Genomic DNA, 17,132 nt, shown 5'->3' on the forward strand with positions numbered 1-17,132 from the left:
AAATTTGTAAATGTATAGCATGGCCGGTGGGTGCTCTGTCGTGTGTTTTCGATTTAGGCATTAGGATTTCGGGTTTAGGGGATTGTTTCTGTTTATGTGTTAATGTCATGACAAATAGGGCAATTGTGAATCGAGAAACAAAAAAACGTAAATAGACACAGAATTTACGTGGTTCACAACGTTGTGTTAGCTACGTCCACGGGCAAGAACGGAGAACAAATTGTATTATGACTGAGGTTTTCAGATACAGATTGGATCTGTCAGATCACAGAATTATGTGCTCTACTCCCATATATATAGGCACACATTAGACAGACTGGGCCTAGGAAACATAATCCTATCCCAATTAGGAAACCTAATTCTATACAAATTCAAGCCATACTAACAGTTAATTTTGTTATCTTTTAATTGTTTCGATTCTGAACTGTTTCTATACCGTTACATTATTGATCGCCAATTTTGGCTGGACATTTATTTTTAGTTATAATTGATGGTGAAGAATATGTGGTGTTGATCCAAATAGTTTGATGAAGTGGAATGTGTAAAATGAAAGTAAAAGCTAGTGAAAAATCTAAGGACCACAATAGCAGAGCTCTGTCTCCCTTCATTTAGAGTTGCATGGAATTTTGATGCCATAATATTAATTTTGTGTAGTATAAACATATGCCATGTGAACTCATTATACTTTGGAGGACCACTTTTCTTCTTACTTGTTTCACTCGAACTCGACGTATTATGTTAGACTGTTTCAAGTTTATATATTCACATAATATATCAAAAATTGGTGGTATATATGGTTAATTTGAGAAACACTTTAGTTCGAGCATTCATTATTTAGTGTTTTTGGATATTAATTGGGATACTTAAAGGCTTAATTAGGTATTAAATCAAAGTTTGATAAGTAGATTCGATTAATCCTCACATGAATAATAATAATAATAATAATAATAATAATAATAATAATAATAATAATAATAATAATAATAATAATAATAATAATAATAATAATAATAATAATAATAATATCTTGCTTGCAATTTCTTGAAGTACTAGGATGACGTGTGTGAAATAAGACCACAACGTATTATGTCAAGTTGCCAAGGAACGTATCATAATTTTACTTATACTAACATAAACATCTAGATATTTTATTGCATATAGATATGTAAGTGAATCGTACGTTTCAGATAATAATCCTAATAATTTAGTTTTGTGACATCCATCTACATAATTTGCATTTTACCACATCTAAAGTCCTAATAAAGTAATTTAATTTTTCCAATAAGTTACACATAGTAATTTTTGTATAATACTCCCTCAGTCCGCGAATAGGAATCTCGTTTTCCAATTTGGTCCGTCTGCAAATAGGAGTCTCGGTTCATATTACTATAAATGGTAAAGAGGCTCACATTCGACTAACTCATTTCACTCACATATCATTTAAAATTAATATATATACTAGTAGGATCCATATTCTATCAACTTTCTTCCACCCACTTTTATTAACATGTCTTAAAACATGTTTCGCGAAGAATTGAGACTCATATTTGCGAACAGAGAGAGTACTAGTTTTCTCTATACATATCATACCGATAAGGAAACTATCATATACTATATCTGACATTATATGGCACATATTGTAAAATGCTACTCATTTTTATCATTGACAACGTATACTTCTTCCGTTTCCCCAAAATAAAAATTCTTTCGTTTTTGGGTCGTTACCAAAAAATAGAAACACTCAACTTCAGGAAGGTTCTTTCTTTGTATAAGGTGAGATCCATTTTTCATCAATACACTTTTTCTTTCTATCCCTTTCTTACTTTACTAATTTTGCATTAAAACTTATGCCGTTTTAAGAGTTTTTATTTTTAGGAAACGAAGAGAGTATATAATAGTAATAATAATAATAATGGCTTATCAACTTGTAATATCTCCCTTTAAGACAACAAAAACTTGTAGTAATCCCAAATGCTATAACATCATGAAAGCTTCACCCACACATTCAAATAAAAGTCTCCACATTAAAGTTCAATTTTCAAAAGGGTTGTAGTTAAAATAATTAAGAAAGAGATCGTTTTGAGCCAACAAAATTTAAACTAAAATTTGAAAATAATTACATTCCTAAGGCAAGTAGAGGTATGCTTTTTAATGTCAAGTAGAGCCAACATAGAATGTGAAGTAGAGATACGTGTTGTATTATAGAGGAAGAATATCTTAAAACAAATGTTCAAATTTTTTAAAGGGCATCTTTGGCCTAGATATAGGTTAAAGAAAAGAGTTCAAATGCAAATCCATCATAAAATTGAAATCACCATCACAAATTTTAATTTGTGGGGATCTGATGTCCGACTATTTTTGTAGTTGCCTCCTTTACTATCTTTTTCCTTTTTTTATTTTTCCCTTGATGATTATGTATGTTTTCCATTACTACTTATCAATTGAAGTTTTGCAAGAAACATTAGTATATGTGAACTTTGGTTGGTTGTGAAAATGAGAGTAAAGTATTTTTTTTTCTTTCATAAAAATTGGTTGTTTTGTAAGCCATCTATACATGGATCATCATAGTCCCACTCCAATATTATCTCAAGTTTTCTTTTACCCTCACAAACTATATCAAGTTTGATATTCTATAAACTTTAATTTCATCTCCTATCTTTATAGGGTTTTTTTTTCTAATAAAATTAGTGTGATTATTAACCCATTAATGTCGATCAAAATGTAAGAAACATTATTTTGATAGCTCGATACCCAAAAAAAGGTTATGGGCTCAATGCAACAGAAAAAAATGGGTGTGGTTTAATTAAAAAGTACTCCATTGTGCATTCATTTTATGGGAAAAGTAATTAAAATAGTGAGTTCAAGCTGTCTACTTTTATGTTTGTTTATTGCTAATATCACACACCACCAAGACAAATATTCTAATTTTCTGAGAAATATTAAATAATTGATGTTTTTTTGAGATCATTTATGAAGAAAAGAAAGATTAAACAAATTTCGAGGATTGAAGACATAAAAATGTTAACATAGTTAAGAAGGAGCCCAACTTGAAGAAGTAGTTTCGGCCCAAATAAATTAAAGAGTACTATTGGGCTGAAGTCCCTACTTCAATCAAACTCATGTTTTTCATTACAAAATAAATAACACAAGATTGATACAAGTTGACTCATATTGACTTTTGAAAGAGTGAAATTCAATATATAAGACTGGTAAATGAACTCCTAGTAAAATTATTTCTCATTAATAAGAACAAAATATATAAGGAGCTTAAAGCACAAGTTTGTTGGTGAGACGATTTTTCTCCGATTAATGACATACCCAGAGGCCAGATCAGCTTGAGGGGTCAATTGTCGACCCATATATATATACGGAAAATTGCATTAAACCTAGTGTCTGCGATGCCATTAATCTTATTAAATTCAGCCTTTAAAATACTATCGATTTCATGATGCGACAACTCAGCTCCATACTTTCGAAGTTGAATCCATTATTAATCCTCATTAAATGTATTTTAAAAAAAACTCAAACTGAAAATTGTATTAAACCTAGTGTTTGCGATGTCATTAATCTTATTAAATTCAGCCTTTAAAGTACTATCGATTTCATGATGCGACAACTCTGCTCCATGCTTCGGAGTTTATTGGTGAGACGATTTTTCTCCGATTAATGACATACCAGATGCCAGATCAGCTTGAGGGGTCAATTGTCGACCCATATATATACGGAAAATTGCATTAAACCTAGTTTTTGCGACATCATTAATCTTATTAAATTCAGCCTTTAAAGTACTATCGATTTCATGATGCGACAACTCTGCTCCATACTTCGGAGTCGAGGTTCAATTCAATTTTCTCTCTCTATCCATTATTAATCCTCATTAAATGAATTAAAAAAAACTCAAACTGAATTCTTATTTCCGATTTTGAAGCAAATTAGAATATTTTGGGACCCATCATTTTCAACTACTTTCAAATATGTCAACACTAATTCAATTATTATTTCTCATTTCTCTAAATTTAAAAAATTACTCTTTTCAAAAAAAACCTTGTTCGGCGCACCAAAGCAAAAGCGGTTGAAACAAAAGTGGGCCCGTAAAGGCCACAGGGCCACAATTACATTCCTACCCCTAACCAAAACGACACCGTAAAACCCGAACTTTGCTTCCGTCGTCGTATTGTACACAGCTCGTGATAAAATGAAGGAAGGACACAGGCGTCATTATGAGAAAACCTCGGTACAAAACCGTCCAAAGAGAAAAACTCAATTTTTAAGCTTCAAAATTTCATTTTGCAGTTACAAAAAAGGCTGTTAGGTACGATTGCAGTTCAGAGCTCGCAGCGGAGGAAATTCAATTTCTCCCTTTTCCGGTGAAATTGTTTCGAGATGATGAATGGAGAGCCGCAGGAGGAGGTGTTCATGGAGGAAGACGGCGGCGGCGCGGCGGCGGCGGGGGACGGGAAGGTGCGGGGGACGTGGTCGCCGCAGGAGGACGCGATTCTGAGCGGGCTCGTGAGCAAGTTCGGGGCGAGGAATTGGAGCCTGATCGCGCGGGGAATCCCCGGGAGGTCGGGGAAATCGTGCCGCCTGCGCTGGTGCAATCAGCTCGACCCCGCCGTCAAGCGCAAGCCCTTCACCGGTAGTGTTTTGTGTTTTTTGAGCGGTTTGTTGATGGATCGGCTGTTTGTTTTGATTTTTTGTGATTCGTGTGTGAGTTGGAGTCGTTGCAAGGCGGATTATTGTGTGAAATTGTGTGGAAGGGTTTAGGTTTGCAGCGATTGAAAAACAGAGTGAAATCGGAGTTATCGAATTCGTGTGTGTAAGATCTGGTCAGATTGTTGTGTTTCTTAGTTGTTGGAACTCAGTAACTTGTGGTGATTAATTATTGTGCTTCTTTGGTTTGTGATTTTGAAAATTGAGAATCTAACCAGTGTATGAGGATAGTGTTAGGTTAGAAATTTGAGTTCATTGCTGAGAGAAAGAGATTAGTTAAGCTGCCAATCTGTTTACTTAATTGTGAAAATCAAGTGCTCTTTAAAATTAGAATTGCATTTATTTCTAATGTGGCCATTTATCGGAAGAAATTAGCTGAATCAGTTCAACTGATTAGCTATTAAAATGATAATCTGAGCTTCTTTGCTGAGAGCAGTGAGTTGACTAGAAGAGAAAATGTGGTTGCTTAGTTTCCTAACTCTATAAATATGTAAGAAGGTTTCGTATGTTCTTCGTTACTTGTTTATCAGGGAACAATATCGCACTTGTTGTTTCTAAATTGGCCTTTATGTATGTCATGGAGGGTGATGTTATACTTGTATGAATTTGCAGGAAGGCTATTAAGAAGCATTTTGCATTATGCTTTGCATATGCTCACTATCGAGCCACATTGCACCCCATTCTATCTGAAGTTTTTGATGTGAAGTTATGCCTATTTGCTTGGTATTCTGGAGTTAAAGTTGTGAATTGTCTTTATGTTTATGAAGCTCTACACTGGCCTAAATTGAGCACTTGTACTAGTGGTTTTTTTTTAATTATCTTTTGCATAAATGTGTGTGGAGTGTTGTGTGAGAGTTGGGATGAAGCTATTCTTCTGTGATTCTGTCTGTAGCTTTTAGCATTTCACTTCATAATTAGGCTGTGGAAAGCTGTTTCATTTTTGCATATTCTTCTAAACAGCGAAGTACTCATGTTGTGTTTGTGCATATGCAGATGAAGAAGACCGTATCATTCTAGATGCACATGCAGTTTATGGAAATAAATGGGCTTCCATTGCAAAACTTCTCCCCGGGAGAACAGATAATTCTATTAAAAACCATTGGAATTCTACATTAAGACGTAGGTGTTTGAAATCCACGAGATCACCTCCAGCTCCTGGACAGATGTTGCAGGATACCGGCACCAACTGGATGCAGGCATCTATAGAAGGATCCTCAGCTGGTTCGCCTCTTAACTCGTTCAAATCGGAAACGCTGGTGATGTCCTATCAGCCAAATTCACCCACTCCTGAACCAAATGAAGCCATTGTATCCGATGGATCTCAAAAGTCATCGAGGTCATCAGAACTGGAGGATATGAGATTGATGGAAGATCAATCAAACGAATCTGGAGGGAATGCATTGGCCTCCCTTCATCACTCTGCTCAAGGGGAACAACCTGCAATCTCACGCCCAGTTGCAAAACTTGGGGCGTTCAACCCCATTTACAAAGACACACTACTCGCAGGAACAAGAACTGCACAGGATTCAGGGCTATGCGGGTTTGTTGACGGGGAGCACGTGATTCCATCACAATGTGGGCACGGTTGCTGTTCAGCTCCCACTGAGAATCCTGCTCACAGATCATTGCTGGGACCAGAATTCGTGGAATACGAACAACTCCCTGCTATCTCAAGTCAGGAGATGATGTCCATGGTGACGGATTTGAATAGCATTGCCTGGATCAGAAGTGGCCTTGAGAATACAGGGAGGCTTTCAGCCGATGCAAGGAGCTCTGCGCTTATGAACATGGACGAGAGGATGAGAAATGATCATTTCTTATTTACTAGTGTGACGAGCGAAGCAAGGCCGAGCCAGATGGCAATGCCAGCGTTTAATCTCCGTGCTCAGCTTGAAGGCATGAGCTGATCATGTCTTTATCTGGAAAGTGGAAGCAATTTTCCACCATCTTCTCTCTCCATTTCTTCGGAGAAGATCAAGAAATTTTGTTCGATGATATATCAACAGCAGTGTCTTTATCAGTCTTCTACTAATGTTAATGTTCTTGATGTATAGTCCTCTCTCGTTTCTAACATTTGTCTTAATTTTGCAGACACTCCATCAAGTTATTTCGTTGCTTATGAATTTTGTGTTCGTTTTCTTCAATACACCATATAACTGAGATGTGCATGATTAAATCCAAATGCTGGTTCGACCAGGAATCGTAGCAGGGTTACGTTAACAGGAACCGATTGAAACAGTCTGAGTCGGATTGGTTTCCTGGCTCAGCCCGTCAAGTACCGGTTTGAAAATGTCGAACCGGAATCGGCTGCTTTCATTAAACATCGACGATGTTTTACATAAAACCATCAGATTTTCAGTTGAAAAAAGATACAAAAATCAGAAAAACTTTTATTGCATCGTAGAACTGGAACCGTTTGTTTTCGTAGAACCGGAACCGTTTGTTTCCCACCTGGTATTGGGCGTCTTTGTAAATAAGGAATATTGCGTTGAAATTATAAGGAGAAGTGTTAAAAAAAAGTTGCTTATTATACTATTTATGGACGTCTAATAAAACAATTGTTGCACACTCTTGGTGTGGTAATTAAAAAGATCATAACTTCTAAGGGGCCCATCTGATGAGATATGTATCAGAGTAGTTAATTCGAGATAAGAAATTCGATTCAAGAACTGTATTAAATCATGATACAGAATGATAATAACTTTTTTTTAATATGGTGTTTGATACATGTGATTAAATTGAAAAAAGTTGACCAAACATTGATATATAATTTTCATTTATTATGTGATAACAATGATTCAAACCTTCTTATCAATTAAGATGTGATTTATCATCAACATCAACTTCTTAATAGATACAATTACAACCATGAATTTGTGCTACACCCTTCAACTTTTTCTCAACCTGATTTTGACACTTACCAAATACCTACACTTTATATTTCCTGTCTCTCATTTGCTAATAGTCCCATCCTTTTGTGTTTCTCATCTCTCATTTGCTAATAAGTTCCAATGTTTTTTTTTGGTTTTATGTTTTTGAACGGCTTATCAATATTCTGATGTTATTGATTTGATAGGTAATACTATACGTCTTGAACTTCTTTCTTTTCTTAAAATTCACTAGCATAGTCATGTAATTTGATAATAGTAAGACAATTAATAGATTGGATACATTGCATTTAAAGTAATATATATGTCACTTCGGCAAATATAATACGCAACAATCTTCATTGATTTATTTTCAGAAAATTAATTAACCCCTCATATCCCCTTCTACTTGACAAGTGTAATCTTATTTAATTTGTGGAGGCCTAACTCAAATCACAAATATTTGTGATCCAAATTTTGGATAAATTCTTATTAGGTTGTAACGAAGGTTTTGTAACAATATGATGACAATTATAATGAAAATCGATGGACACAAATAAAAAGTTTTAAAGATGTGTTTCTTAAATTCTCAATCGAATCCGATACACATTAAAATTAAGATATATAAGTTGACCATAAACTAATCGCGCGATTTACGATAAGAAAATAACATAAAGAAATAACCACAGCAATAATGGTAATTATATACTCATTGACAATATTTTAGCTTACAATAGTTGAAAACAAGGAAACGCAAACTCTACAACTTACTTTATACATTTAATTTAATAATTATATACTGATGTATGTCTTACTTCTCTTCTTTAAATCGTCAAATTCAATAATATGATGCGTTTGAATTGGAGTTTAAATTTTATTCAAATAGGAGCACAATTATTTTGTAACAACCTTTTTTTGATTTTTGAATTTTATTTACTATGTCTGAATTGATGGTATATTATATATAGTTTTTAATAACAAATGTTTGATATGCTATATACTATTATATTATAGTGTGAAATTTTAAAGCTATTCTCTGACTTTTTAAAATGTAATGCATCTGAAGGTCATAATAGTAATTTCAGTTAATCTAAGATTGCCATTTTATTGCTAACGCTGAATTTTTATTGATAGTAATACATCATTTTCTTGCTCTAATACAACGGGCCCTTGCTCTATGAATGGGTCACATAAAATATTTATATGGCAATTCAAACATTAGATTGACAAGTAAATACCCTTTAAATGTTCGTATCTATCAATTCAAACACACCCACTAATAATCAACACATATCTTCTCATTTACTTTACTCTCTCTTACCTTATTCTCTCACATATCTTCTCACTTACTTTACTCTCTATTATCTTATTCTCTCTTATTCTTTCTACCTTTTTCCTTTTAACACATTTTTTTAATCTCCATACAACAAGAAATGATTCCACTATTATAGAACGAATGAAGTATATTATCTCAATATTATCCTAAATTGGATCCCCAAATTATTAACACATAAAAATCCCACAAAATTCATAAATTAGATCAATTATATCATGCTACTATTATTCTGAGATCAAATACCGAGTTATATCTATTTAATTTAATAATATTGAATCTTATCCAATCTAATAATTTCAACATCGGACTATAGTCTATATAACTATATAAGGCGATAGTGAAATGAGTTGGACGTGGCGAATGAAATCACAACTTCAAACACTATAAATTCCGCTGAAGAATTGCCACCATTTTTCTGTGTGTATTTTTCTCTTTACCTACAGCTGATTTTCGTTCATTTTTTGGGGGCTGTCTTGTTCGTTGCTTCTGTCTCTCTCTGTCCCACCAACTGCTACTACAGTAGCTACCTCATTCCAATAATACACCCAACACCCAACAAAGAGAGAGAGAGAGTTGAGTTATTGAAGTTCTTGATAGCATTCACCATTTTCATGAAGATTTCCCACCTGGGTTTGTCCAAAGATGCAATCTTTACAAGAACCCAGTAGCGCAGAATCAGAATCCGCAGCTGATTCTGACAAGGGAGGAGGTTTAGGCAAAGATGGAATTGAGAAGGGGAGGAGGGAATCCAGTGTGTCGCAGTGTTGTGTAGAGATTGTGGATCTGGAAGGTGTGCATTTGGCTAAGACTAAGAGGGATTGCAGGATATGCCACCTCAGCATGGATGCAACCAATCAGGATTCAGGGCTTTCCATGGAGCTGGGATGCTCTTGCAAGGAGGATTTGGGCGCTGCCCACAAGCAATGTGCTGAGGCCTGGTTCAAGATCAAAGGAGATAAGTGAGTAATTTCACAAAAAGATTTCATCTTGCAACAATTATGCATCTTGATTTTGCATCATTCATCTTGATTTTGCTTTGTGCAGCTTTTTTTGTGTTTCTTGAAGTGTTTGTGAAGTTGATTGCTAGCTGAATTGGGGTTGTGTTCTTGATTGTATTATTTTTTATTTTAAAAGTTAAGTAGAATGCTTAAAGGTTCAAGATCAGAGGAGACAAGTGAGTAATTTTACAAAAAGATTTCATCTTGCAACAATTATGCATCTTGATTTTGCTTTGTGCAGCTTTTTTTTGTGTTTCTTGAAGTGTTTGTGAAGTTGATTGCTAGCTGAATTGGGGTTGTGTTCTTGATTGTATTATGTTTTTTTTAAAAGTCAAGTAGAATGCTCAAAGGTTCAAGATCAAAGGAGACAAGTGAGTATTTTCAGAAAAAGATTTCATCTTGCAACAATTATTCATCTCAATTTGACTTTGTGCACCTTTTTTTGTGTTTCTTGAATTGTTTTAGAAGTTGATTGCTAGCTGAATTGGGGTTGTGATCTTGATTGCTTTATGTTTATTTTAGTAAATTAAGTAGAAGGCTGAAAGGTTCACCATGAGGAAGATAGATTGGAATGTTCTTCTTTGTATCTTTTGTAACTTTAGCTTTAAATTGAGAGAGAAATGAAGGGAAAAGGGGGAAATGATTCTTGAAAAGGAAATATGTGAGCACTATGAATGGTTTGATGGAGAAATACTTTTGTTTCTTCTTATGAGAATCTAATCTTCTCTTTCAATCTTGGCTTTGTTGCAATGGGTTGATTCTTGCTTTTGTTATCATTTTGGATCTACTGAAATTCAATTAGTCAGGAAAGATTGATCTTCTTGTTATGGTTTAGTAGTTACAAGAACCATTCTTGCAGTTAAAATCTTTAACATGGATCTCATATTCTATGTTTACCTTGTCGATTATCTATTTTGGTAACGAAGTATGACTCGTTAGCACGACCATCTCGTAAGTTTTGCTAAGAATGGTAATTTGCAAGTGGAATCATTATCAGTAGTCTTTTGTTTCTGAATATGAAGATGTTAGCCAACGAGAATCATACTAGAAATCCTCAGCTCGATAACTTCAGTGTTTGAATGTTTGTATTTTCCACTTATAATGCTCGAGACCTCATGGCAATATTTTTGGCATTATAACACAAATTCTTGATTTTGTGATGGATTTCAGATGCATTGTGCATATCTTGAGTCTAGGAGTTCGTTTTATGCGTTTTATTCCTTGTTTTAGAACCGTTTCCCATCAGAATTCGGATCAATCCCTCAGATATATCATTTCAAGAATTTTAAGCGATGAAAAGGAGTCGTACATTGAGACTCATTTAAGTATATCTCTACCTGACACTGTAATTGAGTCTTTGGATTTGTCGTTGAGCGTGTTTTGTCCTTAGGTCGTATACAATCTGCATTAGTTCGTCGTTGCTTTGCTTGAAAATCGCAAGGATCTAGTGGCATGTAGAGCTGTCAATTGACGGTAAATGACACGGATTTGTTGTTTTCTGTTGTGATATACAGAACCTGTGAGATATGTGGATCCCTTGCACAGAATGTGGTCGGGGTGGCTGAGACCGAGCCGACAGAGACATGGAATGGGGCTAGTGATTCTGCAGCAGCTCAGACGCGGACCTTCTGGCAAGGCCGCCGGTTTCTCAACTTCTTGCTAGCTTGCATGGTGTTTGCGTTTGTCATATCCTGGCTTTTCCATTTCAACGTGCCGTCCTGAAACTCGTGGGGTTGCTCCGAGCCGTGAGACGTCGTCGTGTACATTCGTGGCAGAGGAACAAGATGCTACCTAAGTTCAAAACTTTGCGGTTACTTTCATTTGATTCCGTTCTATGAGTAGAACGGAAGCCGAGCACTCGCGCGTGCTCTCTATCAATCTGACGCATTCGGAATTTTAGATTTCAGAGTGCGACAAATAATTACATAGTACGTCAGCGTCATGACAGAGCATGTCGACGTTGCATCGTTGTCGTCAGCGATGTAACGACGTTTTCCCCTTCTCTTTGTCTCTGTCACTTGCATCTTGTTGTGGACTTTGGATTAAGCCGATGTTTAATGCGCAATTGGTAAAGTAAGAGAGATGTAGAAAGAAAAAATAGTTAAAGTATTGTTAGTGGAAAATGAGTTTAACAATATTAGAGTGAAAATAAATTTCCAAAATTAGAAAGTGTATATAATCGTGGGACGGATGGAGTAATTAAATTAAAAATGATTATTAGTGTATAAAGTATGAATATTGGATAATGGGTCGTGACTAATAGACTATTGTTGAATTAAAACTGAAACTGAACAATTTAATTTTTACAATAAATTGTTAAAAATTATACTCCATATTCATGTTGCCATGGAGTAAATGAAATAAAAGTCCAAATTTCTTACATGACAATATGTTACTAACAAGTTAGATTTCATTGGGAGAAAGATACAATAGGATTTTAAAACAAGCACGTGAGATAGTGCTTTTATGAGTAACTATGAAGTTTTAAATTATTAAGTAGCAATGAAAATATAAGAATTTTTAAAATAAAGAAAAAGCATAATTTTCTAGCTTCATTTGATATTCTGTTTCTAGTTTTAAGATTCGTACATATATATTTAGATACGTAACAGTATTTTTATTATTTTACTAAACGACAAACTATGATTATTATTGTTATAATTGCAATTGTTATTATTAATTTATTAATAGTCTATTATGCATATTTTAATTAATTTTAAGAATTATGAATCATGCTTAATTATAATAATAATAATAATAATAATAATAATAATAGTTCATATACTGATAGGGGCATGTTAGGGTGCCATCACCCTTTAAAATAACACCATACCACCATTTCTAGCCAATCATTTGTACACGTGGACGAATAATAAGCTGCCACGTGGCCAAAAAAAAAAATCTGGAAAAAGACGGGCAACAATGTGCTGGTCTTTAAACAACAATTTTTTTTGAACAGCAATATCCGACACACTATACAACAATCTATAGATTGTTGTGTAGTGTTTGTAATATTGCTGTGTAGCGTTTATAATATTGCTGTATAAGCGGTGTCACGTTGTCATTTTAAGAGGGATTGTCATTTTAACACAAACATATGCTGATATTTTTATTATTATATTTTCAATTAATAGTAATAGGATTAAGATTTATATTTGATGTTATAGAAATAGATATTATTTCAATGAATAATTTAATTAAGAAAATCTTACTGTGATCATTACCTGTATTATTAGCCAATTAAGGAATTATATGCTTCGAAATCAAATTTTATGAGAAATGGACAATCATGAACGAACAATATCTATAATCTATAATATATCAACATAACTGAATATATCTTTGATAAAGTAATAAAACACTACAAAATATTAAGCCATGACAACATACACACACCAAATGTCCAAATTCAAAGCCACAACATCCTTCATCTATATATTGATGAAAAACTTTTGGAAAAACCTAGGCGGGGACCAAATTGGCGAACCCCTCAAGCCAATCCCCGAGATCCCCGCCCCTGACGAGATGTCGGAGGTGGTCCCCACCTCCAGCACGTCAGTCAAATCTCGTCTCACGAGGTCCCGCGCCCGTCGTCATTCACCGGACCACAAAGTGCACATCGTGCACATTCAGTTCTTGCTCGACGTTATTGGGGCCCCGTCGCTCCCGATCATCTCTCCCCACTCTATCAATTATCCCGATGTCAAAACGTACCGTGAGGTAGGTTTTGACCTCGCATCTTTTTTTTCTTTTCTTTTTTTTTTTTGAACCAATTGTGACTATAATTTTTTTTTTTGGTATATATCAAAAATTAAAGGTCTCATACATAATCCAACAGTATGTTGCCGCGTCGGGTGGCGACGCTCTTGACTTGATCGAAAACGTGAGCGTGCTCGGGAAGGTGACGATGGCGATCTTAAATCAAAATATTAAGAAATCCATGAATAAGGTGGAGCATGGCACATTCGTGCTATATCAACAAACACGAATCCGCCACGCGCCATGGAGTCTGGAGCTCATGGTCTCCGGTTCCAAAATGAGCGCCGGTTGCAATGGCAAGGTGGCCTGGCGGCAGACTCCATGGCGCGCCACTTGCGATCCGGTGCAACCTCTCCGCCGGTCCTTACAGGTACTCATTCCTTCGTCCCAATTGCAATCAATGTTTTAAAAACCGAATCAGTAAACGAACTGGCAAGGCTATGGAAACAATGTAGCAATATATTTAATACTAAAATATATAATTACATATTTTATCTATATGATTGGTATGTATGTAATTTAATACATATGAAATATACGCATATATTTTTAAAATTTATGAATATTATAATTAATGAAAAAAAAAGCTTTTTCAACTTCAAAATGGGCCCTACTGTTTCAATTGAATAGTCAACTCCAATTTTCCTTTACTCCATTTGTTAAATATATCCCTAATCTTCAATAGTCTCGTGCACAACTTATTATTGGAAGGAAAATATAGTTCATATTCTGATGCATCATGTCACGATTCCAGGTTAAATTTCATACAATATTAATATAGATACTAATAGTAGTTTACAAAATTTGTACTATAAAATGGTAAAATGCTGAAGTTATGATATGTATTTAATTAGTCATGAAGTTACAACTTCGTCGAACTATGTATATGGAAAATCCGATCAATGTAAAAAACGACTTAGCTTTTAATCCACGCAAAACGACATTATTTGTGTATGCTGCATAAGTGGATAGTGATAAAATGCAAACTTATGTATTGTATAAACTCAAAACTCCTCAACACAGCTTCAACACAGTTTCAATACAATATCAACACAGTTTAAAATTTCCAGATTTTAATGTCAACACAGCATCAATCATTGACTATCGTTGAAATTCTGTTGATATTTTCATGTGGATGTTTTTTTGTGATCTGTTGACATTTTTCAATGTTGCAGATCATAGTTTTGAGTTTATACAATATTTAGAGTTTTTATTTGATCACATTCCCTCGTGAATTTTCCGACTAAATTTTTAGTTCGCGGGAAATATGATCAATTGATTTCTCAACTTGAACTGATATATGACTCAATTAGGGACTCGATCCAAAGGGAGTAGCAGAGCTATTCTCCAACTCCACCCGCATTGGCGAGAGCGAAATCGACGGCCAAAATTGCTTCCTCCTCGAGGTGGAATCATCACAGCCGTCCACGTCATCGGCCGAAACAATCAAACACATAGTGAAGGGGTATTTTAGCCACAAAACCGGTCTATTGATCCATCTAGAGGACACCCACTTGCGTTCGGTAAAAACCGACGGGTGCGAGCTCGGTTGGGTGACGAAAACGTCGTCGTCGATCCAGGACTACAGGCCGGTCAACGGCGTCGTGATCGCGCACGGCGGCCGGACGAAGGTTTCGTTGTCGAGCGGAGGCGAAATGGAGGAGATTTGGAGCGTTGAGGAGATCGACTTCAACTTGAAAGGGATGTCCAAGGATTTTTTCGCGGCTCCTGCGGGAGTCGAGGATTGGCGATCGAGGTATCGACGATGAGCGGGCTAGGGTGTTGGTTGCGTTTATCAAAAGTTTGAAGTGTGGATATAGTGTTTTTTTTACTAAAGTTACTAATTTAATCGTGCATATCCTTGTGGGACAGATGGATGTAGACCTGACCTGACCTGACCATCTTGGGTCGATAATTAGTACTAACTGTAGTATTATTGCACGATTAATTTAGTAATTACATTAAAATCAAATTTAAAAGAGATATTGGCATCTAATATCACGAAACTTTCAAAAAGTAGGGTTTTTCCTACGAACTTTAAAATTGGCAAATAATATCATGAACTTTACCCCGTGTTTGTTTTTTCCCACGAATGAAAAAAATTCCCACAAATAATGTTATGATACTGATTTTTTTCCGTAATTTCTCGACAACAATTTTGAAAGTTTCAAGTTTTTCAATCTTTGAAGATAGTTTTTCTTGAAGAACACCCTCCAAAATTGTTGTTCAATCTATTAAAATAACATGAATTTTTTCATTCGTGGGAAAAAACAAACCCGGAGTAAAGTTCGTGATATTATTTGTCAATTTTAAAGTTAATGGGAAAAATCCAACTTTTTGAAAGTTTAATGATATTAGATGTCAATATCTCAATTTAAAATCGTCACGTTCTTTACAAAGGCCCAACACATCATTTTATTGAACTTTTAACTTTTGCCTAGTAGTATTAAAATAGACCTAAAGCCCAAATCCATTACCTTCTACTTTCTTCCTCAAAGAGCACAATTCCATTATTCACTGCTATAAAAAATAAAATTTTCGTACAACAATTGAACCCCTTGTTCTAACGTGGATCCGCCACATAATTGACCCAAAATTCATAAACTAGTCCTTTGGGCCAACCCGAAATCAAAAAGGGTCAGCCCGAATGACTCAAACGGCCCAGGCCCGCAATTTGCCTAATGTCACATTTTTCAATCAATTAGAACAGTCCATTTCTGAAGGGATGGCACAACTGCAACAAACATATTTTTGAGCCAAGTGGGTGCCAATAAATCCAAAAATCCAAATTCATTACTCTTTTTAGTCAGTTGTTTATCATTAAATTTCTCAAATTCATGTGGTTTGTGTTAATGTAATACTCTCATTGATACAGTTAATGGATTGACAATTCCAGATGTGCATGATTGTGACATTCGACAGTTGGCCAAAAGGGTAGTGTTTTTTTTTGGTCTTTCATAAATGGATTCATAGGAAGACCAATTATATGGCGAGCCCTAGATATCGTATCTTCAATAGTTCTATGTAATAAATGACAATGTAACATAGCGTTTGGCAAGATGAAGATATAGATTAGCTAGCTAGTAAGAAGTTTGGCAAAATGAAATTATAGATTAGTTGGTATGACGTTTTTGGGCCTTTTCAATCAATTGTTTGGCTTCTTTAGTCGTCGACACTTTCGTGTTCTAGCAATAAGATGCATGCAATTCGGAATAGGACAATTTTTCTGAAAAAGTATGAAGTTAGAACTTGTTCGCAATTACTCATTGAATTGTGGTCAGATCGCTTGAATTATTATCTGATATGATAATCGAAAAATCACACGTGGACGTCACTTTATGTTAGTTAAACAAGGTAGTCTATTCACAAAAAAATGAAGCTGTTCGATTGAAAAATATCAACAGTATATTACACATAGGAGGTTTTCTCCGTGAAATAATTGTTAACAAATCCAAATTTAAT

At 35.0% G+C, this 17,132-nt stretch overlaps 3 protein-coding genes across 3 annotated transcripts; all 3 read left to right on the forward strand.

Moving 5' to 3' along the window:
* Positions 1 to 4,300: 4,300 nt before the first annotated feature.
* On the forward strand, positions 4,301 to 6,854 carry LOC125204894 (transcription factor MYB1-like). The gene is made up of 2 exons (XM_048103662.1): positions 4,301 to 4,636; positions 5,704 to 6,854. Exons 1-2 carry the CDS (start codon positions 4,384 to 4,386, stop codon positions 6,615 to 6,617), a joined length of 1,167 nt encoding a protein of 388 aa, XP_047959619.1. The 5' UTR covers positions 4,301 to 4,383; the 3' UTR covers positions 6,618 to 6,854.
* A 2,426-nt stretch (positions 6,855 to 9,280) lies between these two features.
* LOC125215516 lies at positions 9,281 to 11,988 on the forward strand. The gene is made up of 2 exons (XM_048116955.1): positions 9,281 to 9,872; positions 11,426 to 11,988. The coding sequence occupies exons 1-2, from the start codon at positions 9,556 to 9,558 to the stop codon at positions 11,631 to 11,633; spliced, it is 525 nt and encodes a 174-aa protein (XP_047972912.1). The 5' UTR covers positions 9,281 to 9,555; the 3' UTR covers positions 11,634 to 11,988.
* Positions 11,989 to 13,289: 1,301 nt separating this feature from the next.
* Positions 13,290 to 15,439, forward strand: LOC125213564. Its single transcript, XM_048114188.1, has 3 exons — positions 13,290 to 13,631; positions 13,750 to 14,040; positions 14,984 to 15,439. The coding sequence occupies exons 1-3, from the start codon at positions 13,290 to 13,292 to the stop codon at positions 15,437 to 15,439; spliced, it is 1,089 nt and encodes a 362-aa protein (XP_047970145.1).
* Positions 15,440 to 17,132: the final 1,693 nt, after the last annotated feature.

Source organism: Salvia hispanica, chromosome 1, assembly GCF_023119035.1.
Source record: "Salvia hispanica cultivar TCC Black 2014 chromosome 1, UniMelb_Shisp_WGS_1.0, whole genome shotgun sequence".
Classification (NCBI taxonomy): domain Eukaryota; kingdom Viridiplantae; phylum Streptophyta; class Magnoliopsida; order Lamiales; family Lamiaceae; genus Salvia; species Salvia hispanica.

Excerpts from the sequence above, each read along its gene's own strand:
- LOC125204894 (XM_048103662.1), top strand. The coding sequence starts at position 4,384 with ATGATGAATGGAGAGCCGCAGGAGGAGGTGTTCATGGAGGAAGACGGC. Across the intron at positions 4,637-5,703 it reads CAAGCGCAAGCCCTTCACCG|ATGAAGAAGACCGTATCATT; the intron begins GTAGTGTTTTGT and ends GTGCATATGCAG.
- LOC125215516 (XM_048116955.1), top strand. The coding sequence starts at position 9,556 with ATGCAATCTTTACAAGAACCCAGTAGCGCAGAATCAGAATCCGCAGCT. Across the intron at positions 9,873-11,425 it reads TTCAAGATCAAAGGAGATAA|AACCTGTGAGATATGTGGAT; the intron begins GTGAGTAATTTC and ends TGTGATATACAG.
- LOC125213564 (XM_048114188.1), top strand. The coding sequence starts at position 13,290 with ATGACAACATACACACACCAAATGTCCAAATTCAAAGCCACAACATCC. Across the intron at positions 13,632-13,749 it reads ATGTCAAAACGTACCGTGAG|TATGTTGCCGCGTCGGGTGG; the intron begins GTAGGTTTTGAC and ends ATAATCCAACAG. Across the intron at positions 14,041-14,983 it reads CTCTCCGCCGGTCCTTACAG|GGACTCGATCCAAAGGGAGT; the intron begins GTACTCATTCCT and ends TGACTCAATTAG.